Source organism: Lithobates pipiens, unplaced genomic scaffold, assembly GCF_037356315.1.
Source record: "Lithobates pipiens isolate NorthernLeopardFrog02 unplaced genomic scaffold, aLitPip1_a1.2 Scaffold_8, whole genome shotgun sequence".
In the NCBI taxonomy this organism is placed as follows: domain Eukaryota; kingdom Metazoa; phylum Chordata; class Amphibia; order Anura; family Ranidae; genus Lithobates; species Lithobates pipiens.
Window position 1 is genome coordinate 286,862,374 of NW_027507903.1, and position 25,316 is coordinate 286,887,689.

The 25,316-nt window shown below is 40.2% G+C and overlaps 1 protein-coding gene across 2 annotated transcripts in view; it reads left to right on the forward strand.

Moving 5' to 3' along the window:
* Positions 1 to 24,682, forward strand: part of APAF1 (apoptotic peptidase activating factor 1) — a 175,986-nt gene extending 151,304 nt beyond the window's left edge. For both annotated transcript variants that reach the window (XM_077472319.1, XM_077472318.1), the window contains exons 25-27: positions 1,413 to 1,538; positions 2,884 to 3,009; positions 17,621 to 24,682. In XM_077472319.1, the coding sequence (XP_077328445.1) occupies positions 1,413 to 1,538; positions 2,884 to 3,009; positions 17,621 to 17,767 (399 nt within the window). In that variant the 3' untranslated portion in view covers positions 17,768 to 24,682. The remainder of the gene's footprint in view (positions 1 to 1,412; positions 1,539 to 2,883; positions 3,010 to 17,620) is intronic.
* Positions 24,683 to 25,316: the final 634 nt, after the last annotated feature.

Below are 25,316 nucleotides of genomic sequence, written 5' to 3' on the forward strand. Positions count from 1 at the left end.
AATTTTTGTATGCGCAGTAGCCACTAGGGGGAGCATAATATCAAATGAGCTAGATGAAAGCACAGTTTGCCTGCATTAGCCCAGCTGTTTTTATTAATCTCTACACAGTAATGCATTTATATATACTGTAGCATAAGCATCACATAGGGTAAAGTGCGTAAAAATGTGATATCATTTTTTTTATTTTTTATTATTATTTCAAAGTAAGTGGTAGCATTAAACATTAAAGTTTAAACTTCACCTAGCATTGCAGGTTTTCCACTATTTATCCAAGTGAGAAAGCGCTGCTCAAAGTAGCTCCACCATGATGCACCTCACACACACCCAACCATGATGTGGCAGCCCAGTTTTAGACACCTGTGCACATGAAGCAAGAAAAGTCCAGACGGCCACACTAAGCTCTGTATCCCATCTTTATTGAAGCAAAAGTATGATGGCATAAAAGCACAATGTAAGCACAGCAGGGGAGGAAAAAAGGTTCACTCATTTTGCGCTTAATCATAACCATGGTTATGAATAAGTGCTGGGCAAATGCTAAACACAGGAAAAATGTTCCCTCCCCCACTGTGCTTACATTGAGTTTTTATGCTGTCATACTTTTGCTCCAATAAAGATGGGATACAGTGTTTAATGTGGCTGTTTGGACTTTTCCCACTTCACATTCCCACTACCTATTTTTAACATAATTATATTTACTTGTGTAAATTGTATTTTTACATTTCAACAGTGGTCGAAAGAAACGCAGTAGAACCAGAAAGTCTGGAAACAAATTTGACATCTTGAAGTTGGTCCTCCTTAGGGCATATTTATACAGTTATCGTCTCAGTATTGACTACCAATGCCCCTTGGTTCTTAATTTCTCTGGGGTTAAGACAATGCAGAGTACAGTAACCCATATTAATAACCTAGTTTTCATCATCTGATTTAGTAACCTGTGGGTTACTGCACTGTGCACTTATGACATATATCCGTTTGTTAGATATGACATGAGCATATTTATGTACTGTACCAGCCATGTGCCAGATGTCCCTAATCAGCAATGTGTCCAAAGTGCTATAATGTCCAGGCGGTCCTGTTACAGCCTACTTAATAAAATGAAAAAGAAAAAAAAGGGGGTAGAATTTGCTGAATTGCTTTGGAATGACCTAGGCCAGTGATGGCGAACCTTGGCACCCCAGATGTTTTGAAACTACATTTCCCATGATGCTCCACTACACTGCATAGTGCATAAGCATTATGGGAAATATAGTTCCAAAACAACTGGGGTGCCAAGGTTCGCCATCACTGACCTAGGCAGTTTTTATGCATTGATGAATGAGGCCCATTGTATACTGATGATTACATGCTGATATTCTGGGGGAAAAAATGAAATAAATTGAAACAGTTGATATTGTCGTTTTTTTTTGTCTAAGATTTGGAGTTTTGTTGGATCATCTCTCCTGCATGAGCTGACAGGTCACCAGAGCTGTGTGCGCTGCTCCAACTTTTCTTCAGACAACAATCATCTAGCCACTGGCGATGACAATGGAGAAATCATGGTATGTCTGAGGACTGGTGTATGTAAACTGCACTGTTGAAATGTTTCTGATGGAGATAGAAGTTTAAGGTTAGGCAAGAAAAAAAAAAAGTATACTGCAAATAGTGTCTGGATTCACAATACATTGTAAAAACTTTGAAATATATGCATTTTTCTTCTGTTAGTCTGATGAGAGCACATCCAGACATAATTGTTATAATTACTGATACCTGCCAAGATTTAGTAAAAAATGTGTGTAGTGTTAAAGTGGTAGTAAAGTCCGCTTTTGTACTTGTACCTAAAGGTAAGCCTATAATAAGGCTTACCTTTAGTTACAATGGATGTCTCCTAAACCGTGCACAGTTTCACATTTGTAGAAGCTGGTGTCTTCACCAGCACATGGGCACCACAGTCTGAATTGAGGGCATACCAAGTGTGCCGTCCATTTAAAGTGCTGTACTACCCAGTTAACTTGTCCAGCAGGATTTCGGGTCCTGCAAATCACAAGATGAAAGGGTAGTTTTGCCCATGCGCAGAAGTGATTTCCATGCAGCCCGACCATTCAAACGGCCAGTGGGCATGAAACTGGAAAGAAGACCGTGTGAAGATCGAAGCCCTGACAGAGGAGAAAACACTCCACTGGAGGAATTTGTTTCACAGGGAAGTCTGTCATAATGTGCTAGTGTACGGTGAGGAGGAACTTTTTTTTTTTTTAAACAGCAAACTTTACTACCACTTTTTAATATGGCCAATAGTCACCTGATAACACTCATGATCTCTGCTGATTGCAGAAAAGTAGTTTTGACAAGGCAGGGGGCAGGTCAGATCACTAGAGTTTGTTGCTCTCATACAGAGCTTGCAGCGGTCTTTAACTGAAAGCTCCTTATGAACATAGGAGTTTTCTGCTGGCACTGGTGCAGTTTTGCAAAAAAATTGCAAACAATCAGGTTAGTATTTTGAACCAAACTGTCTTGATTTTTCGTGGATAAACTACAATTGGGTTTTCAGCCAGGTTTTGCTGTATCATGCGTTTGCTTTATCAGATTTATTGGGTCCCTTTTGGCCTTAAAAATATTGATTTCTTCATAGAAATTCTAAATTGAAATTGTAGATATCAGGAAATTTGACTATACTTAAACTCTTTTACAGCAGTTTTAATTCAAGCCCAATATGCCCATGTTTTATTATCGATTGACTTCTCGCATTTGCTGTCTTAATTCTAATTCTTTTTACTAGTTTCCTTGCAATTCAGTGGTTACTTTTTAGGCATACAGAATAAAACCAGTTACTAAGTTGGACTGCATGGTCGGTATGCTTCAGAAGTTCATATAAAAATTGCATATTTTCTTGTGTCCTCAAATTGGCAGATTTGGAATGTGGTCACTGGGGAGCTACTCAGACAGTGTCATGTGAATAAAGGTGATGACTGGGTGAAGGATATACACTTCTCTCCTGACAATAAACTAATAGTATCCTGTGGAGCTGATGTCAAAGTAAGTTATATTATATTATACAATTTTTTTATTTCATTTTTATAAAAATAAAACCCATTTCCATAATAAAAAAGAAACCTATAATTAAGGGCACTCTTTGATTTCAAAACTGCCCTTTCCTCTTGTGATTTGCAGGACCCGAAGTCCTGCTGGACAAGTTAACTTTCCAGTGTTTTGTTGAATGGATGGTTTCAGAAAATTTCCAGCCTGAAATACTGTATATTTGAAATACATAAACAATGCTACTAATTGTATTCATCTCTGAAATATTATTCTCCTTGGTATCCATTTGCATATGGTTCACATATGTCAAGTTTCGAGGCAAAGTGCAGTGTGTTTTCAGTTAGCATTATCTAAGAGTGGAATTATAGTATTATTGAAAGAAGCATCACAGAACAGGTGATACAGGCTTATGGGGAAACCTGGACAGGTTAGAATTAAACATTATATTGGATATATTTTTTAATTCTTGCAATAATAAAGATCACCTTAAAGCGATAAACCACATGAACCCTTGCAAATAATTTAAAAGTTAACTTACCCTTCATGCTTAAGCTAAAGTGGAGTTCCAGGCACATGAGTCAAAGGTGGCAGTAATTGCAGTAATATATTCCTTAAGTGTATTTAAAAAAAAAAAAAAATACAAAAAGTACCTAAATTTGTCTTTATATTCGCTTCCCACAGTCCCCTGCACTTCAGAACTCACACAGGGAAAGGCTGGGCCATCGCTAGTAGCCAGGCTTTGTTATAGTACTGACACTGGAAACATGGCTACTGGAGGAGAGCACAGTTATGACATCAGTAGGTTGTTGGTCCTTCATTATCCAGTCATGAGGACTAGGCAATGCTGCTATCGTGGAGGTCTAGGATTTGGCAATAATCTCTAGCTGGGTTGCCTGGATCACAAAACTGTCTGATTACCTGGCATATTTTTTTTTTAAGGATATTTTTTATTTAAAATGTTTCAATTGTACAAAAACAAAACCTAAGCAGATAACAAATGTACAGTGCCTTGCAAAAGTATTAACCCCCTTGGCTTTTTACCTATTTTGTTACATTACAGCCTTTAGTTCAATGTTTTTTTTCATCTGAATTATATGTGATGAATCAGAACACAATAGTCTAAGTTGGTGAAGTAAAATTAGAAAAATATATACATAAAACTATTTTTCAGAAATAAAAAAAAATTGGCATGTGCGTATGTATTCACCCCCTTTGTTATGAAGTCCATAAAAAGCTCTGGTGAAAACAATTACCTTTAGAAGTCATATAATTAGTGAAATGATGTCCACCTGTGTGCAATCTAAGTGTCACATGATCTGTCATTACATATACACAACTTTTTTGAAAGGCCCCAGAGGCTGCAACGCCTAAGCAAGAGGCACCACTAACCAAACACTGCCATGAAGACCAAGGAACTCACACGTAAGGGACAATGTTGTTGAGAAGTACAAGTCTGGGTTAGGTTATAAAAAAATATCCAAATATTTGATGATCCCTAGGAGCACCCTTAAATCTATCATAACCAAATGGAAAGAACATGGCACAACAGCAAACCTGGCAAGAAACTGCCACATACCAAAACTCATGGACCTGGCAAGAAGGGCATTAATCTGAGAGGCAGCACAGAGAAATAAGGTAACCCTGGAGGAGCTGCAGACTTCCACAGCAGAGACTGGAGTATCTGGACATAGGACGACAATAAGCCATATGCTCCATAGAGTTGGGCTTTATGGTAGAGTGGCCAGCAGAAATCCATTACTTTGAGCAAAAAACAAAATGGCACGTTTTGAGTTTGCGAAAAGGCATGTTGGAGACTCCCAAAATGTATGGAGGAAGGTTCTCTGGTCTGAGACTAAAATTTAACTTTTTGGCCATTAATGAAAGCGCTATGTCTGGCACAAACCCAAGACATCACATTAGCCAAAGAACACCATTTCAGCAGTCGGGACTGGGAAACTGGTCAGAGTTGAGGTAAAGATGGATGGTGCTAAATACAGGGGGGTGTTCTTGAGCAAAACCTGTACCACTCTGTGTGTGATTTGAGGCTAGGACGGAGATTCACCTTCCAGCAGGACAATGACTCCAAACACACTGCTAAAGCAACACTTGAATGCTTTAAGAGGAAACGTGTAAATGTGTTGGAATGGCCTATTCAAAGCCCAGACCTCAATCCAATAGAAAATCTGTGGTCAGACTTAAAGATTGCTGTTCACAAGTGCAAACCATACAACTTGAAGGAGCTGGAGCAGTTTTGCAAGGAGGAATGGGCAAAAATCCCAGTGGTAAGATGTGGCAAGCTCATAGAGACTTATCCAAAGCGACTTGGAGCTGTGATAGCCACAAAAGGTGGCTCTACAAAGTATTGACTTTTGGGGGGTGAATAGTTATGCACATTGACCTTTTCTGTTATTTTGTCCTATTTGTTGTTGGCTTCACAATATAAAAAAGAAAAAAGAAATCTTCAAAGTTGTGGGCATGTTCTATAAATGAAATGATGCAAATCCTTAACCACTACAGATCCGCGCTATTGCCAAATGACGGCATTAGCGCGGACCTACATTTCCGGGACTACGTCTATTGACGTCGTCCCGGTTACGAGCGGCCTGCGCGCCCCCTGAGGGGCGCGCGCGGCGCGCTCTGTGATCGGCGAGTCCGTGAGACTCGCCTGATCACCGATCCGTGTAAGGGGTCGATCCCGACCCCTTATCACGTGATCAGCTGTCAGCCAATGACAGCTGATCATGTGATAGAACGGAGCCGGTAATCGGCTATTATTCCTCCTCGCGCTGACAGCGCGAGGAGAGAAAAAAAAAGCCGATCACCGGCGGCCGTGATCGGGACATCAGTCCCGATCACGGCCATCAATACAAGGGACCACCTGCCTGTGCCCACCTGCCTCCCGCAGTGCCATCCTGAAGTAAAATAAAAGCAAAAGTAAGTGCCCCCCGTCAGTGCCCATAGTGTCCACAGTGCCACCCCACAGTGCCACCCAATCTGCCTCAAAGGTGCTGCACCCCAGTGCCGCCCATCTGTGCCCAGCAGTGCCGCCCATCTGTGCCCAGCAGTGCCGCCCATCTGTGCCCAGCAGTGCCGCCCATCTGTGCCCAGCAGTGCCGCCCATCTGTGCCCAGCAGTGCCTCCCATCTGTGCCCAGCAGTGCCGCCCATCAGTGCCCAGCAGTGCCACCTATCAGAGCCACCTATCAGTGCCACCTATCAGTGCCCATCAGTCCCATCTATCTGTGGTACCTATCAGTGCCCATCCGTGCCACCCATCCGTGCCACTTATCCGTGCCACCCATCCGTGCCATCTTATCTGTGCCCATCTTTGCCCATCAGTGCCGCCTTATCTGTGCCCATCGGTGCCGCCTTATCTGTGCCTATTAGTGCCGCCTTAACTATGCCTATCAGTGCCCACCGGTGCAGCCTATCAGTGCCCACCAATGCAGCCCATCAGTGCCCACCAATGCAGCCCATCAGTGCCCACCAATGCAGCCCATCAGTGCCCACCAATGCAGCCTATCAGTGCCGCCTAATCAGCGCACTTCAATGAAGGAGAAAAATGACCAGTTTGCAAAATTTTATAACAAACTATTAAAACATGATTTTTTTTTTTTTGCATCTTTTTTTGTTTGTTTAGCAAAAAATAAAACTCCGAGCTGTAACTAAATACCACCAAAAGAAAGCTCTATTTGTGGGAAAAAAATGATAAAAATTTCATTTGGGTACAGTGTTGTATGCCCGCGTAATTGTCACTCAAAGTGCATCAGCGCTGAAAGCTGAAAATTGGTCTGGGACTGAGGGGGGTTTAAGTGCCCAGTAAGCAAGTGGTTAAACAATCCATGTTAATTCCAGGTTGTGAGGCAACAAAACACGAAAAATGCCAAGGGGGTGAATACTTTTGCAAAGCACTGTATAAGTAGATTGTCATCAGTTGTACATTATACAGTAGACAAATAGCAGATTTCATAAGTTTGCATTATGTGTATCTGACAATAAAAATGAAAACATTAACAATTCTTGCGCAAAAATAATGTATATGTGCATTGCTTGTTTCTTAAGACCAATATAGAAAATGTAGATAGACAGCTGGGCGGATGCTTTCTAGTTCCAGGAGGACATACCCATAAGTCCTCCAAGATATGCGCCTTGTGCTGGCCCCCTGTGGTGGTGGACAGCGACTTGATTTGTGAGTGACCCTGGTACTATATGATCGCTGTGACCAATCACAACGATCATAAGCCAGGCTGTCCTTTATAATGCCCTGCTAACTACTGTGTGATCTCTGAGATTGGTCACATGGTTTCAGGGCCAATCACAGCAGCCCTGTATCATGTGATAGCTGTGACCAATCACAGTAGTAAACAAGGTTTCAAAAAAAACTTTGAACAGCATTACAGATTGCTTATTATAGTGATCATCAATGTAATAAGCAATCGGAGTATAAAAAGAAAACAAAATCCCTTATTGCCTCCTCTGGTGACCAGATGTAAAAAAAATATATATATATATATAATGTATTGTATATACTGCCACCGGAGCATGTGCAGTGTCGCTATGGTGCCATTGTACCACTGTGGTGGTGATTATTTACAATGGCTGGCTGCGCTGATATCACTGTATGTCTGTGCCAACAGCCATTATCTCTGTTCACTGTCAGTCAGTGTCCCTAATCACCAGCACCCACACAGTGTCCCTAATTACCACCTTCCATGCCATATTGTCCCCAATAACTGCCTCCCACGCCATATTGTCCATAATCACCCCCACACCAGTCTTATTGTCCTTAATCTCCACCACCCACTCAGTGTCCCTAATTACCACCACCCACTCAGACTGCTACATTTCTTTAGTAAGAAAAAACCCAAATCAGTATATTTTATTTCGTTTGGGTGAGAGTTATAGAATACAATTTGGCCTAAATTTTTTTTTTTTACCTTTTTTTTTTTTTTTTTTATTTAGCAAAAAAAAAAAACTGTGGTGGTTAAATGCCACTAAAAGAAACGTCTGTCTGTCTCAAAATGATGAAAATGTTATTTGGGTTACAGTTTTGCATGACTGAGTAATTGTTATTCAAATGTGACAGCCTGAGCAGAGAGAGAGTGAATTTGTCCAGTATTGAGGTGGTTAAAGGTATTCTGGTTTTGTTTAGATGCTCTTTATTTACTGTGCAAAGCTGAGAGAGCCACTATTAACACTTTTGTGTTACATATTTCAATAACAATGATTGAACAAAAAAATAAACTCTTACCCGAACACTTAAAGTGACCCTAAACTCCTGGTTTAAAACAAGAAAATTATATTCAAGTATGTATTTAACTCAGAAAAGTATCTTCTATTGCACTCAGCCTCCTCCAAATCGCCAAATTCCTTTTTTTTTTTCCCTATTGCTGTGATCTGACTGTTAGAGGATGGCTAAATTCGTCCTCAATAGTCCAGCTGTACAGTGCTTTGAAAAAGTATTCATATCCCTTCATTTTTCCACATTTTGTCATGTTACAACCAAAAATGTAAATATATTTTATTGGGATTTTATGTGATAGACCAACACAAAGTGGCACAGAATTGTACATTGGAAGGAAAATGATGAATGGTTTTCAAAATCTTTTACAAATCTGGGAAAAGTGTGATGTGCATTTGTATTCAGCCCCCCTGAGCCAATACTTTGTATAACCACCTTTTGCTGCAATTACAGCTTCAAGCCTTTCTGGGGCTGTCTCTACCAGCTTTGCACATCTAGAGAGTGACATGTTTGGCCATTCTTCTTTGCAAAATAGCTCAAGCTCTGTCAGATTGGATGGAGAGCGTCAGTGAACAGCAATTTTCAAGTCTTGCCACAGATTCTCAATTGGATTTAGCTCTGGACTTTGACTGGGCCATTCTAACACATGAATATACTTTTGATCTAAAGCAAACTGTGGTCGGGTGCCAGATGCGGCTCTTTGTTTGCCTTTTGCTGGCCCTTGGCGCATTATTACTCCCACTGATATGGGCTACTATTCTACCATCTGCCACCAACAATGGAGTACCGTTTCTCCCACTGACACCAATAATGGGGCACTACTCCTCCCTATGATAAGGCACTATTCCTCTGCCTAATACCAAATGTGGCGATGTTTACTCTCAATGATGCCAGGAAAATTTCCACTCCCGCTAGACACAGTCCAGCCCCCCTAAAGTCTCAAGGACAATAAACCCGCTCTTTGTTTTGGAGACCCCTGATCAAAACGATTCCATTGTAGCTCTGACTGTATATTTAGGGTCATTGTCCTGCTGGAAGGTTAACCTCCACCCCAGTCTCAAGTCTTTTGCAAACAGGTTTTCTTCTAAGATTGCCCTTTATTTGGCTCCATCTATTTTGCCATCAACTTTGATTAGCTTCTGCCACACATAGCGTTTTGCTTTTAGGCCAAAGGGTTACATTTTTGTCTCATCTGACCGGAGCACCTTCTTCCAGATTTTTGCTGTGTCCCCCCACATGGCTTCTCGCAAACTGAAAATGGGACTTCTTATGACTTTCTTTCAACAATGGCTTTCTTCTTTCCACTCTTCCATAAAGACCAGATTTGAGGAGTGCATGACTATTAGTCCTGTGGGCAGATTCTCCCACCTGAGCTGTGGATCTCTGCAGCTCCTCCAGAGTTACCATGGGCCTCTTGGCTGCTTCTCTGATTATTGCTCTTCTTGCCTGGCCTGCCAGTTTAGGTCAGTGTTTCTCAAGTCCAGTCCTCAAGGCGCCCCAACAGGTCATGTTTTCAGGCTTTCCGTTTTTTTGCACAGGTGATTTGATCAGTTTTGCTTCCTTAGTAATTACCACAGCCATTTCATCTGGGGGAAATCCTGGAAACATGACCTGTTGGGGCGCCTTGAGGATTGGAGTTGAGAAACACACTGGTTTAGGTGGACGGCCATGTCTTGGTAGGCTTGCAGTTGTGCCATACTCTTTCCATTTTTGGATGATGGATTGAACAGAGCTCCGTGAGATGTTCAAAGCTTGGGATATTTTTTTTTTTTTTTTTTATAACCTAACCCTGCTTTAAACGTCTCCAAAAACGGTATCCCTAACCTGTCTGGTGTGTTGCTTGGTCTTCATAATGCTGTTTGTTCACTGAGGTTCTCTAACAAACCTCTGAGGGCTTCACAGAAGAGCTGTATTTATATACTGAAATTAAATTACACACGTGGACTCTGTTTACTAATAAAGGTGACTACTTAAGGCATTTGGTTCCAGATTCTAGATTTTAGTTAGGGGTATCAGAGAAAATGGGGCTGAATACAAATGCACGCCACACTTTTCAGATATTTATTTGTAAAGAAATTTAAAACCATTTATCATTTTCCTTTTACTTCACAATTATGTGCTACTTTGTGTTGGTCTATCACATAAAATCCCAATAAAATACATTTACGTTTTTGGTTGTAACATCACTGTGAACACAAAAAATGCAAGGTAAAGCTCTATCATGCAAGGAAGAAACCATATCTGAACATGATCTAGAAACACCACCATCCTCTCTGGGCCAACACTCATTTGATGGTCTGTTGCAAAGTGAAAAACAGTTCTGTGGTTAGACAAATTGAAATTTGACATTCTTTTTGGCAACCATCCTCTGGTCTAAAGAGGAAAGGGGCCTTTCAGCTTATCAGCGCTCAGTTCAAAAAATCTGCATCTCTGATTGGTATGGGCATGGGTAACCATGCTGCTGATGTCTTTCCAGGGAAGGCCTTGCATATTTGGCATTGTCCTGCTGAAACTACATACTGCATCTATGACAACAGCATGGCTTCATAGTAGATGAGGCCTAGTGCTTAACTGGCCTGCCTGCAGTCCATAACTTTTCACCAATTAAAAATAAAAAATATAGTGCGCCTTGAAATTAAACCTACGACAAAGATGGCCCAGGACTGTTGAGCAGTTAGAATACTATATCAGGCAAGAATGGGACAATGTTCCTTCTTCAAAACCCCAACAACTGGTCTCCCCAACCTTTTTGAGACGTGTTGCTGCAATCAATTTCAGAACAAGCTTCTTTTTTTCTTAAAATTTGTACTTTCTGTCTCTCTGTAAACATTTGCCATCTTTTCTATTTTCTATTGTAAATAAATTATTGGTTTATGAGATTTTTAAATCCTTGCATTCTGTTTTTTCATGTAGATTTTAGAGTCCCAATCTTTTTTAGAATTGGGGTTGTACATCCTCATTATAAGCAGACATATATTTTCACTTTTTGGAATATTGAATCCGTATTGAAGTTTGTTATGTAGAACTTTCAAATAGTGTGCTGGATTAAGCCAGTACAACAAATAGTAAAGTAGCTGATTTAGTACTGTTACTGTAGCTCATGAATAGACAGGTAAATATGGATTTATATGAAGTACCTGGTTAGAAAGATAGGTAAGCAAGCAAAAAAATAAAGTAATAAAATAACATATCGTCTAAGGGCGCAGTCAGTCTATGGTGATGGCATTTTGAGTATACTGATTTACGTTGCATAGGACTGTGTTCCTATTGCAGAAATACAAAATTGGTATGGTGAACTTTGTTTCAGGGTACCAACAAATCAAAGTAATTTTGTCATAACCCTAAACAATTTGAAATGGTCATATGATGAAGAGAAGCAGAGGTTATTTTTAGTGAGTGGAACCTCAGTTAGTAATTTTATAGCTATAGACAGCTAAAGTTGTATACAAATCTGAGATTTTCCTGCAAAACTCAACCTTGGCCGTGCGTGCTTTCACCTTCCGAGCTTCCTTGTTAGCTAGAGAGTCACCCATTAAAGGAGCAATAGCGAAACTAGAGAGGCATGGGGTAAAACGGGCTAAGTGTGGCTAGCAGTAAAAGTTAAAATTTGCAGTTAGCTAACTATATTTTGGAATCTACTAGTAGTTTTTATTGGAGGGTTCTTGGGTTTGTGGGTTCCTTTTGGGTTTGCGACAGATTGACTGTTTCAGTTGAAGTCTCCAAGTTTTTTTTTTATGTGGATGGATAATTTTCCTAAGGAATATACTCCATTATTTTTTAAGCAATTTTTTTTATTTTTATTTTTTTCTCCTCTTTGACCTCCCTAAAACTGATTTTTTTGCCCTTTCCAAGTTGCTCCCCTGCAGTGTTGTAAGCATGTACTCATCAATGCCTAATGCTCCATACACACGATCAGATTTTCTGACAACAAAACCATGCATTTTTTTCCGAAGGATGTTGGCTCAAACTTTTCTTGCATACACATGGTCACACAAATGTTCCAACCGTGAGAACGCGGTAACGTACAACACATACGACGAGCCGAGAAAAGAAAATTCAATAGCCAGTGCGGCTTCTTCTACTTGATTCAGAGCATGCATGAACTTTTGTGCAACAGACTTGTGTACACACGATCGGACTTTCAGAAAACATGTTTTGTTGTCAGAAAATTTGAGAATCTGCTCTCAAACATTTGTGTGCAGAAATTCCAACAGCAAATGCTCGATTGAGCATACACGCGGTCAGACCTTCCGACAACAAGCTCACATCGAACATTTCCCGTCGGAAAGTCCAATCGTGTGTACACGGCATAAGAATTTGAGTTAACTAAATGCAGTCTACTGTACAGTGTAAGCAGGTTTTGAAAGTGCTCTAGAACAACTGGGGTTATAGATTTAAAATAAGACTATGTAAAGTAAGGTTTTAATTGTAGCCTCTATCAAACCACATAGTAGTTGCATTAGAGATTGCAATTGGGTTTTAAGTGATATAGCGATACAGAGTACTGTCAAGACTAGTGTAGAGTCGCTATGTACAAAGTGCCGACAAACCACTTATGGTAGTTTACACCATGACCAGCTCTGTGATGATTATGGTCCTTTAGACTTCTGATAGCTTAAAAGTTAAGTGCATAAGTGTCTACTGCAAATATATTAGTGATAACTACAAAGTGCCTGCAAATGGTTTCCGTTTTTACACCATGAGGTCCTTAGCTGTCCTGTGATGTGTCTCAATGTGCTAACTGACATGCTTTGATTTCAAGTACAGAGTCCTGTCTAGATGGATGTTGATTTCTGATGCATCTCAATATTGTACCTTCTAGTCCAATCCATACATCATGTACTACAACTGTACAATCAAAAAAGGGGGAACTCCTACTTTTTTTTTTTTGTGTTCATTTATGGTGTAGCCACCTCTGACCTATCCATTGATCTGACATCCCATTAGAATTTGTAACCAACGTGGTTACATGGTCTTTGAGGAGAGGAGAAAGTGTGTATTAACAGTCTGCTTTTATAGCTGAGAGACATATCTAATTCAGTAAACAGCAATTTGATCTTTTTTTTAATGTCTGTGAGGTTGTCTTCCAGGGGAACAAATTGCTAGAAATTAGTGAGTTAGGTAGGCAGCTGCATCTAAACCCATTTATATGATAAATATGCAGGGAAGAACAAGCACTCATTAAAAATGCAGATGTAATGGCACGACAAAGTATATGTAAACCCTAACCATTAACTTATTTGCTACTATTGAAAGCTTTTTAAATCTGTCCTTTAAGTGGGGAAAAAAATACCTGTTCATCCTGCCCGAAGTCCCATGGGCTCATAACTTCATGTGCAAATCGCAAGCAGTGATATCAGCCCTGCCCAGTTAAGTACAGCATACTTCCTCCTTTTGTTATGAAGATGTTTTGAAGTCCAAATCGGGTGTGAATAACCTAGAGTGACAACACTGATGGTCCATAGCTATGGTCACTGTAAAGCATTCCTTTGTTAACGGTAAGATCACCAGATTCCATTTTCTTTTAGTGCCAGGAAAACAGTGGAAAAAATAGAACCATTTCAGATTTTACAGTTATCGAGGGAACTATTAGAGTTTTATCAGACAAAGTTATGGAACATATGCAATAGGGACACTGAAAAAGGTGTCATGGGCTCTAGCCCTCCTCTACTGTAGGGGTCATCAGACTTTCTAAACAAAGGGCCAGTTTACTGTTTTTTTTAGTTTTTTTTTATATTTTTGGAGGGCCAGACTGGTCAGTGGGAGTAGAAAATGCCCCAGTGTCAGTAAACTTTGGTTTGTAGGAGGAGGAATACTGCCCCATCATTGGTGTCTGAGAGAAATAGAGCCCTATCATTGGTGTCAGTGGGAAGGACTGATGCCTCATAGGTGTTGTCCGTGAGACAAATAGTGCCCCATTAGAGTGTAATAGAACCCCAAGGGCCGGATAAAGACAAGCAAAGGGCCGCACTTTGGATACCACTGCTGTACTAGAATAAAACAAAAATTCTTTGTGCTGCTGTTCAAGATTTTTTTTTATCATTGTCACCTTAACAAAAAGTGAGAGGTAAAATCTTTACTGGAGCCTCAGATAGTAAAAACGAAATGAGGGAAAAAAAATTTTTGGCTGGACATACACTTTCACCTTTAAGTTTATGCTACATTTTATATATTTTCATTACTTTCATGATAATGCCCCTCTAAAACTGTAAAATCACATACAAATGCACATGCATACATATGTGAAAAGTTTATAGAAATGTTTTACTTTTTTTTTTAACCACTTGCCGACCAGCGCACGACGATGTACGTCAACAGAATGGCACGGGCAGGCAAATGGGCGTGCATGTACGTCCCTTTTAAATTTGCCGCCCTGCCAGCGGCGCGCTCCCGCGCTGGTCGGGACCCCCGTGTGTCCGGTCGCGGTACCCGCGGACTCGATCGCCGCAGGCATCCCCGCGATCGTCTCACGGAGCGGCCAAATGAAGAAATGCCGTTGTAAACAGCATTTCTTCATTCTGCCTAGCAACTAGTGACGCTGATCTCTGCTCCATGTGATTGGAGCAGAGATCAGTGTTCACTAAATGAAAGCCCAACCCCCCCACAGTTAGTAACACACCCCTAGGAACACTTAACCCCTACACTGCCACCCACTGGTTAACCCCTTCACTGCCAGTGTCATTTACACAGGAATCACTGCATTTGTATAGCAGTGATTACTGTATAAATGACAATGGTCCCAAAAATGTGTCAAAAATGTCCGATGGATCCCCCACAATGTTGCAGTCACAATAAAAATCGCTGATCGCCGCCATTACTAGTAAAAAAAAAAAAATAATAAAAAATTATTAATAAAAATGCTATAAAACTATCCCTATTTTGTAAACGCTATAACTTTTGCGCAAACCAATCAATCGCTTATTGCGATTTTTTTTTTTTTACCAAAAATATGTAGAAGAATACGTATCGGCCTAAACTGAGGGAAAAAAATGTTTTTTTATATATTTTTGGGGGATATTTTTTTTTCAAAATTGTCGCTCTATTTTTGTTTATAGCGCAAAAAATAAAAACCGCAGGGGTGATCAAATACCACCAAAAGAAAGCTCTATTTGTGGGAAAAAAAGGACACTAATTTTGTTTGGGAGCCACGTCGCACGACCGCGCAATTGTCAGTTAAAGCGACACAGTGCCAAATCGCAAAAAGTGGTCTGATCTTTGACCAGCAAATTGGTCTGGTCTGAACGTGGTTAAATATAATCGAAGACGCAAACACTGGATCTCTATTCAAACAGCGCCTACAAATAAAGGTCATATATTTGACCAAGTGGTCCATAAAAATGACTTGGTATACCAAAATGCTAATTTGTCTTGTGCAAAAACTAAGTACACCCCTAAATTTACTACCACTTCAAATCCATGATATCAGAATCAGGTCTTCCAGATTAGGTGTCAGTGATTAGAACCTCCTTAGCAAGTATGGAGGGGATACAAACTATGAGGAAATCTGAAGAAAAATTCCATATGAGGCACGATCATTCGATTTTCGTATCATATGTACACAACTTCGACATCCAATTCAGACTTTGCAAAACAAAAATTTACGAAGGGAGACGCTCCAAAATTGTTCTCGTAAGTGAACAGAACTTACAATTTTCGTTTAATGTGTACCAGTTTCTGAGAATTTTCATACAAAATCAGAAACGAGAGACTGCACAAGATCAGGAAGCATGAACAACAAAAGCCTTTGTCGTAAGAGAATTTTTGTACATTATTTCCTTACTCTGTTCCGACTTGCTGTGAAACATTGAGGAAAAACGAACAATTGTTCGCCCGATTTTTCTCGTAGTGTGTACCAGCCTTTAGATATCGAGGGCCTGGTGGTTTCTTTTCTATTGATCAGTGTGGTGTCATAATGTCAAGATCCAACGAGATTTTAGGGCCCTGAAAGAGAAGGTTGTGGCTGCCTATTAATCTGCCAAGGGATTTGAAAGATGTAAGGAAAAAAAATGTATAGGTGGCATCGATTTCATAGACTGCCAATGTGTCCAGTCCGGCAAATTAAAGCAGAGTTCCACCAAATACTGCAGCTGCTGACTTTTGAAATATGGACAATTACCTGTCCAGGGCGCCCGCGATGTCCTCACCCGAAGCCAATCTGTCCCTCGGGTGGAGGTGCCGCCATCTTCGGTAAGGGAATCAGGAAGAGTCACAGCCTTGGTTCCCTACTGTGCATGCACGAGTCGCGCTGTGCGTCCTCACTGGTCCCTGCTGTCTTCTGGGACTCGTGTTTCTCCCAGAAGACAACAAGGGGGGCAGAGGAGGGGCTCGACATGACCTAGATCCCCGTGGAGCCTGCGGTGATCTATGCCCAGAACCTGTATAATACCTGGATTATACAGGTTTCTGCTCCTCCCTGAAAGGTGCCAAACGTGACACTGGAGGGGGGGAGGAATCCGATCAGCGGAAGTTCCACTTTTGGGTGGAACTCCACTTTAAGAAAAGAGTTGATTAGTGATTTCAAAGGAAGTCTCCAAAAGAACAAAAATTTTATTGTGGGATCTGCAGATAACTCGTACAACAGTTGGTGTTAAATTGCATGCATTAACGTAAAAATGCATCGATTTAACCAGCATGTGTATCAAAGTGTGCTTTATGAGAATATGAGGTCATCTATCCAAAAATCATACTTTAACCAGAAATTGTTCTTTCAATGTGCTAATGATATGACGTACACTAGAAATTTCACTAAATACAAGCTCAAAAGATGGCAATGGTGGGTTATGAACTGGTCTAGTCAAAACCCTGATTTGAACATTGAAATGTTGAGGAGTTGAAATAGGCAGTTCATGCAAGGAAACCTACAAACAATTGTACAACTGAATACATTTTTAGCAGGAGTCAAAAGTTCACCAAGATGTCTGAAATTGGCAGGCAGTTATGCAAATGTCTAAAGTGATTTCTTCTATGAGGGGCAATACCAACTTCTGATGCCAAGGGTGTATTTACTTTTTCAAAAGTACATGATTGTATCTGTTGATATTTTTGTTGAATAAAATAATTGAAAAATGTGAAAATTTCTGTTTATGTTAAAGTATATCATCCCTGTTTAAAGGAAGAGGATTATTTGCCTGTTGAAATATGTGGAGAAAGTCAACAATTTTGTTTGTTTTTACTTTTTCATATGACAGTGTGTATGTGTGTATATATATATATATATGTGTGTGTGTATGTATATATGTGTATATATATATATATATATATATATATATATATATATATATATATATATATATATATATATATATATATATATATATTATTTTTATTTTTATTGCTAATTGTATTTTTTTTTTCTCTTTTCTAACAGTGGTGGGATGTGGACTCTGGGGCCTGCAAACAAACGTTCTACACAAATGGCACGAACTTAAAGTCAATTCACCCATGTTCTTCTTTTAGAACTTTTGTAACCATTGACAATCTTGGAATTCTGTATGTGCTTCAGTTAGTGGAGTGACAATGACGCCACATGTATTAAATATGCTGTTCCATTATGTTCTTTTGATAATCTACCTGGTAAAGCAGAAAGCAAACTGAGAGCAAACCTCCAGGGATCCTGTACAGAGCTCAGCTTAGCACAGCTCTCAAGTACATTTTTTTTTTTTTTTTTAATTGCCACTCCGTGGTAGGCAGAACAGAATAACACAGAATGTTAATTGTACCATTTTCCTTGTGTTGTCCTTAGCCTACTGTACTTTTTGTTATCTGGAAGCAGCAAAAAAAACACAATACAAATTTGGTAACTTGGTCTGCATCTGATATCTTAAGCTATGTTTACCAGTTAAAATGTCTTTATATACTTTTATTTATGTAAGCTGTGAATTACATCTGGGAGCAGTATTTTGATTGTTGATATTTTTCCTGGACAGTCATACATGTTCACGGGTCTTAAATTAATATTATCTTTTTGCTTTTCTGACAAAACCTGTGTGGGTATCTCCAAAATCATTCCGAAATGATTGATAGTAATTGTCATAATGTAACTAAGGATCACTTGGCGCAAACCCCCTGTGCATCAGACCTTGCCCCAATCATTCAGATTTATTTCAGAAATGTAGATCTCGGCAATAAATGTTCCCACTACAATATGTATTGTTCAAATTTTCAGCACTTTATTTTGTAAAATAGTTTTGCTCTTCCAAATGTGCAGTAGACCTTGTCCTATCAAAAAGTGGTTGCTTAATTTAAAGGGTCAGTCGACCTAAAACTGATAGTTCAGCTGGTACAGTTTTTTTCATGGACATGATTGGTCAGATCTCTGCACTTGAATTGCTGGGTCGTATCGCCTTTTTTTGGCCCCTTTGTATTGAGTTTTATTTTTTATTTTTAAAATGCATTTAATATTGAGAAAAAATTCAACAGAAGAGCTGGAAGAAATGTAGGTGGTAGGAACACTGAACGCTCATAGTTGGACAGGAAGAAGCAAGAAATTATGGTAAGAAGAGCTTGCTGTAAGGCTTATGTCACACAGGCAACTTTACTGTTAACACATTGTCAGTGGCAGGGTCATGCCTTCCACTTACCTCTGTGGACTTGCTCCCTTGCTGACACTGATTGTTGCTAAATCTATCTGCTAGCAGAGGTTCAAGGGAGCGACATTTCATTGGCCTCGTTAGTGAGGAATTGATTCCATCAAGACTCTCAACAATCTCGTAGCTATCCTGAAGCTGGCAAGTGTAACCAACCACAAGATCACCTGTATGACAGTCCAAGACCTATAAGTAGCTAGTGGCTGACTCCATCAGGCTATTAAATTTAAAGGGAATCGCTTCATTCTCTGATACTACAGGAACCGCTACTGGCTGCTGTTTTTCCTCGTGCATTGGAAAATGTGGCTCATAGGCTCTGCCAAATGGAAATCTGTCTTGTCTATTGAGGAAAACGCATACCAGGTTTTAGTGCTGCATACAGATTTATTGGACATTGGCAAACAAAATAGATTTTGGGACAGCTCAGAATAAGCCTCCCTACCACTAAGATGCATACGTTTTTTGCTAGTTTCCTAGAACGATTGATGTCTTTTCTTTGCTATACTGGGAAAATACTAACCTTTTTCTAACTACTTTTTCTTCCTTAGTCCAGTTTCCAACTACATTGTTGATTAACTGGTATCTATATGCAGTTATCCAGATCAGCCTATTCTAAACCTGTACCCCAAAGTCAGGCTTAGGACTGGAGCTGCTAACAGCTTCAGTCTATCAGAAGATTTTCATCCACTGCCAGGATATAGTTTGCAGTTTGAGAGTTTACATCACAACCATTGCTTCCTTCAGAAGGGTTGGCTTTCCCTGGCCATTCTTGAAAGTCCCTGTAAGTGTGAATACGTTTCTTGTTCAGCCATTTCTGGGTGGCTCATGCAGACCATCATTCAGACTTATCGTCTTAAGGTTTGAGTGCCATCCTTTCCTTTCAGCGCACATTCTACTAGATCAGTAAGTGTCGTTTGGATTCTTCAGCATCAGGTAATTTTTCATCAGATTTGCAAGTCCGCTGCCCTATCTTTTGTTCACAAGCTCTTTGTGCTTTTTCCAGATGGGTGTTCGGGCCTCGTCTGATGCTAGTTTCAGGTGTAAGGTCCTTCAAGCGGCTCTTTGTGTTGTAAGCAGTCCCCAGTTCTGTTCTTCTTTTTTTTTTTTCTTTTTTTTTTTTTTTTGTGAGCCTCATAATGTTTGCTGTGTTACCCACCCCTTATTTTATTTTTTTGGACAAACTTATTTTGCACATGTGGGGATCATTAACTTTAGGGAGGGCTTCCCACCAGTAAAATATAATTTTTACACTAACCTTAACATCCATTTGTAAAGTGCATTGGGGGACACAGGTCCCACCTTTCTGTGTTTATGATCATGTTCTTTGTGCTGATTTACCACAGAACCAAAGAATGCCGGGAGTAGGAGGGATCATCCTGCGCTGGCCTACAATTTCTTTTTTTTTTTTATATTGTTTAGTCCTCCAGTAGGCCACATTATAACCCAACCATATCTGAATTCCTGTGTCCCTTAATGGACTCCAAAAAAGGATTTTAAGGTGAGCACTAATATTCTAATGCCACATACACACGACCGGACTTTTTGACAGCAAAGGTCTGACGGAATGAATCCGTCGGATAATTCGATCGTGTGTGGGCTTCATCGGACCTTTGCTGTCCAAAAATTTGACGGACTTTAGAAATAGAACATGCTTTAAATCTTCCCGCCGGAACTCCGCCAAACCCAGTTCCTATTGGGAAACCTGTTCGTCTGTATGCTGGTCCGACGGACCAAATACGACACAAGGGCAGCTACAGCACCTGCTCACGAGAATTTTTCCAGTGCGATCCTATCACGCTGGTTTTCGGCTGCAGGGTACTGTACATCTCACACTCGCTGTAATAGGAAAAACTAATTTTCCTATGGCAGCGAGAGGCGACAATGTCCCTTAGGTCTGGTATGAGTTTTAAGGGGGACCCCCTACGCCGAGAAAACGGCGTGGGGGTCCCCCCAAGGTCCAAACCAGACCCTTATCCGAGCACGCAGCCCGGCCGGTCAGGAAAGGGGGTGGGGATGAGTGAACCGTACCAGGCCGCATGCCCCACGTTGTCTTTTCTGTGTAGGGGGGTCCCCTTAAAATCCATACCAGTCGACAGGGCTCGCAAAGGCGTCAATCTCTCCGATAAAAGCAGCGAGATTGACTTCCTTTTCTAGTCCCGTCATACCTCATGTTCAAAATTAACAGACTTTAGTCTGTGTGTGGGCAAGTCCATTCATTTGGAAGTCCATCAAAGTCCGTTGGGAAGACCGTCAGACTTAGTCTGCCGGAAAGTCCGGTCATGTGTGGGCAAGTCCGTTTGTTCGAAAAGTCAGTCGGAACTCTGCCGAAAGTCAGTCGGGAAGACAGTTGGTCCTAGTCTGCTGGAAAGTCCGGTCGTGTGTACGCGGCATAAGTCATGATATAGCTCAAATATCCCTATGGAAAAAACACTTATATGCTTGTATTTAATTTTTTTTGCAATACCTGGTGTCTTGATGAGTGATCACGGTTTACATGGGTTCTGTTCTAGAGGACCGCTGCTAATATACAGACTAGCTTACCTCCTAAACCAAATACCCGGAATTATTTGTTGGCCACTCCTGATTTTTTTTTTTTTTTATTCCACATTGTTTTGATGTTTTTCTATTGACTATTGGGTTTTCTTTCACAGAAGGCATTGTCCCTTTTCTCTGAAATCATGCTGGGATTTACGGTGGTGCCTCTCTTGCCTGAACCTTCCAGAGCTCCTAGTACATAAAACATGTTACAGTAGCAACACTGTACAATGTTATGGAGCAGTATAAAAATATATTGAAAGTGCCATCACTCTGCCTGATTTGTCGTACACATTGTGTGAATTCAAAAATAAATAAGCAATATGAGTAAATTGTATTTTTATGTTCAGGCAACAAGGGAACTCTAGGGTCCTTCATGTTTTCCTGTGTATTCTTAGATGGTCACTTGAACAAAGTCCTCATGTATACAGTGCTCAATAGCTCAAGCTGAAATGTATATACACAAGTGACCAATTAAGAGCAGATTCCTCGTCTCCTGTTGAAGCTTCAAATTAGAGACTGTCTCAATAGAAAACACTTTTGCTATTTTCTTCCTTTAGAAAACCCATAATCATATGTGATCAAAGGTGCCTACAGCATTGAATGTTTATTTCTAAAACAAAAGTTTTATATGAAAAAAGAGGAAACCGCATTACACTGTTTGCTAGGCTGAGTCAGTATTCAAGGTTATGTCACACAGGGGCCTTTAGATGTACTTTTAAGCCCAGCTCCAACCAAAACTTTGTATTACATTTTGGATAGATTGGGAAGGGTTAGAGAGTCTGTCTGGATTTTATTACTGTCCTCATCCTAATTGAGGAAAGTCAGAACATGGAAGTGTTTATAAAATCTTTTCAGTCAAAGAAAAACACATTTGTAATAGAATGAGAAAGGATTAGAACTTCTAATGGTGATTATTGTTCCTGTCCATTTCTTATACGGTCTCAGGGACAGGAAGCAAGAGTAAATCTCCCCATCAGTGTATTTATCTTTTTAAAATCAAGACAGGCACCAAATCATTTTTTGTTTTGGTTTAAGAGATCAGATCATTTGAAGAGGTACAGCCCTGAAGGTTCAGAAACCGAGATAGAATAAATGGGTTATGTGAGACCTAACCAGTTCTAATAAATATATAGAAAATGTTTTTTGAGACAACTTTTTGAATAACCGATGTCCGCATTCCATAAAGGAGTGAAATTTACAGTTTACATAGTCTACAGTTTCATTATTTTTCCACAATCCGCATACTGTACTTTTCAAGACGCGCACCTTCTGTAAGTATACAGTACTCTGTTAAAAGCCCAAGGCGCCACCAGCCAGAACCATTACTTCATGCATTGTAAAACACAGTGTCTTGCTGTGCAGTTAGTGTGAACTGGCCCTAAATATTTTCAGCAGCAGATTCTTGGTCAGGTGATGGCTATATATAACACTGATGTGATGTAAAACAGTTACAACATGCTTTGTAATTGAACCTGGACTAGTCTAATACATTTATTTGTTAATGCATAGGGTACAGGTTTCAATAAGAGGGGGACTGACAATAATGGCATATCCATAAGCTTGTACAACGTATTTTCCAGTCTATGGTTTCCAGCTGTGATGTACCCTGTAGTTGCATGAAATCTAGCTCTCAAGTCTGAGGCATCCCAGCACAGAAAGCTATTATCTCTTATTGAGCTGAAAATTTTATTTTTTGCCTTATCTCTATTAGTTTGTGTTGATCATACAGTTGGCCTGGGTACATCATTGTTTCGAGGGTAGCAGTGCTTCCCAGCCCTATAATATAACATACCCCTGCCCAGTACAGGTTTGTCTTTGTCAGAGCAGCTAATGGATGGCAGAGCTCTGTGATTGTACTAAACGTAGAGGAGAAACTCCTGATGGCTTTTTATATGAGACAGCCTGCAAGTGTTACCCTGTGCAGAGCAGGATGAACACAGCCCATCAGCCCCCGGGCTACGGCTGCCCCGCTAAGGACCTTGCGTATTACACAGCACTGCTGCCTGGCTACCACAGTGAGCCAAACAGTGTACTGGGGGGGGGGGGGGGGGGGGCAGTGCGTAGCTCACAAACAATGCCATATGGATGCATTGCTGGGGGTGGCAGATGTGCCCGGAGCTCTGCTGATTAGGGGAAAGACTTGGATCCATTTTAAGAAGAGACTACAGTAGTGGCCTGCTCCCTGAGTTTGTGTGGCTGCCCTCTGTAGTTATTGCAAGTATACGCCAGTTCTGAATATCAAAAGATTCAGATTTAGCTGCTCCACCAGCTTTATCTGTCCTCGCCTTAGACTAGGGAGAAGAAACGTCAGTGGTGAAAGAACTGACTCCCAATCCTTCCTCATTGACAAATAAATATAGTTTCTAGGCCCACTTTGCATCTGTGTTTTTTTGTATCTTTCCTGAAACCAAATTGGTATTAGAATGTACACACCCTAGTGAGCCTATGCATGCTTGATAGTCTCTTCATTGGGCTTATTTAGTTCAGCCATGGTCACTGGTAAATGCATACTTGTAGTCCATGTATTTTGATATTGCTGGCACATGTTCACAGTCTATTATAAGATATTCCTAAAGTTTATCAGCAGAAAAAAACATGCCTTCCATACATACCTCTCCTAAACTATGATAGCATTACCAGGTATCTCTCTGTGATAACAGAATTGTGGGTCAATAGTTACCAATTTTCCAACTATTATAATAAAACATCTTTTGGATATTGTAAGGAATTTTGAACTGTATTATCCACCAATCGTGCCAAATTCACAAAGCCTTTGATTTGGAAAGGTTGCTCTATGCTATTTATTGTGAAAAATGAAAGAGCTACAATTGAAGGTGCAATACCAAATACCAAATAATGTTTATAATAAAGTTTGTTCTTAAGGTGTTTGTTTCTTATGAATTAGATCAGATGAAATGGAATCTTTTGTTATTGTATTCGTCTTCATTTCTTATTTTCAGACTACTTGAGAAAAGCTGGTTTTCTTTGGTAATACTTTCTCTGCCCAATCTCCAAGTGTCATCAGGGAAAGCATTCATTGTCATTCTAAGCACTGTTTTTCAGTACATTTTGTACAGGGTGTGTACATTATGCTTGCGTATTGTAAATCATTGGCTATTGCAAATCATCACATATAATTCTGGTGCATTGATACATTTTAAGTGATACTTTCAGAAAGTTACTTTCTGGAAACTAGAAAATTATCACATCATCATTGTAAGAAGTCATACATTTTCTATGCAAGTCTTAGGGTCTCTTTTTTTAACACTGTAATATCTTGAATTAATAAAAATGTTTTAAGAACATCCATGCTTGTTTTTATTCAAAATCGGGTTGCTTTCTCTTTTTCAGGACAGCTGCGCCCAATATAAATATTTGGCTGTTACTTTAAGGCCTGGTCCACACTGATGCGACAATCGCTTCAACTTTGGAGCAGTTGTCGCATCAGAAGTCTGACCTCATTCTGTGCAATGAAACTGGTCTAATCGGTGCGACTTGAGTCGCTGTGACTTAGAAATAGGTTCCTGCACTACTTTTGGTCTGACTTTGGTACAACTTGCATTCACTTTGTTAAAGAAGTCGTATGCAAGTTGTGCAAAAGTCCCGCTGGGGTTCGACTTCAAAGTCGTAGGCAGTGTGAATTGGGCTAAGGACCTGTGTTGGCTTTGGGCTTGCTTGGTAGTGTCCGAGTGAGATGCTTCAAAATTCACTGACAGGTGTAAGCTACAGTTGCTTCTGACCTGCATTTGACCTGCTTCAAGCAGATTTTCCCTTCCCATAGAAATGTAAAGAAATGCAAAATCAGCTTGAAGTGAACAAGCCCTAAGAATATCGAACATTGCTATTAATTAGAGGCATTCAGAGGTGCTTACACATATCCACAACAGCTTGTGTATTGGCATTTTTGCCTCAATGGTGGACTGTTCTGATCAATTAAAG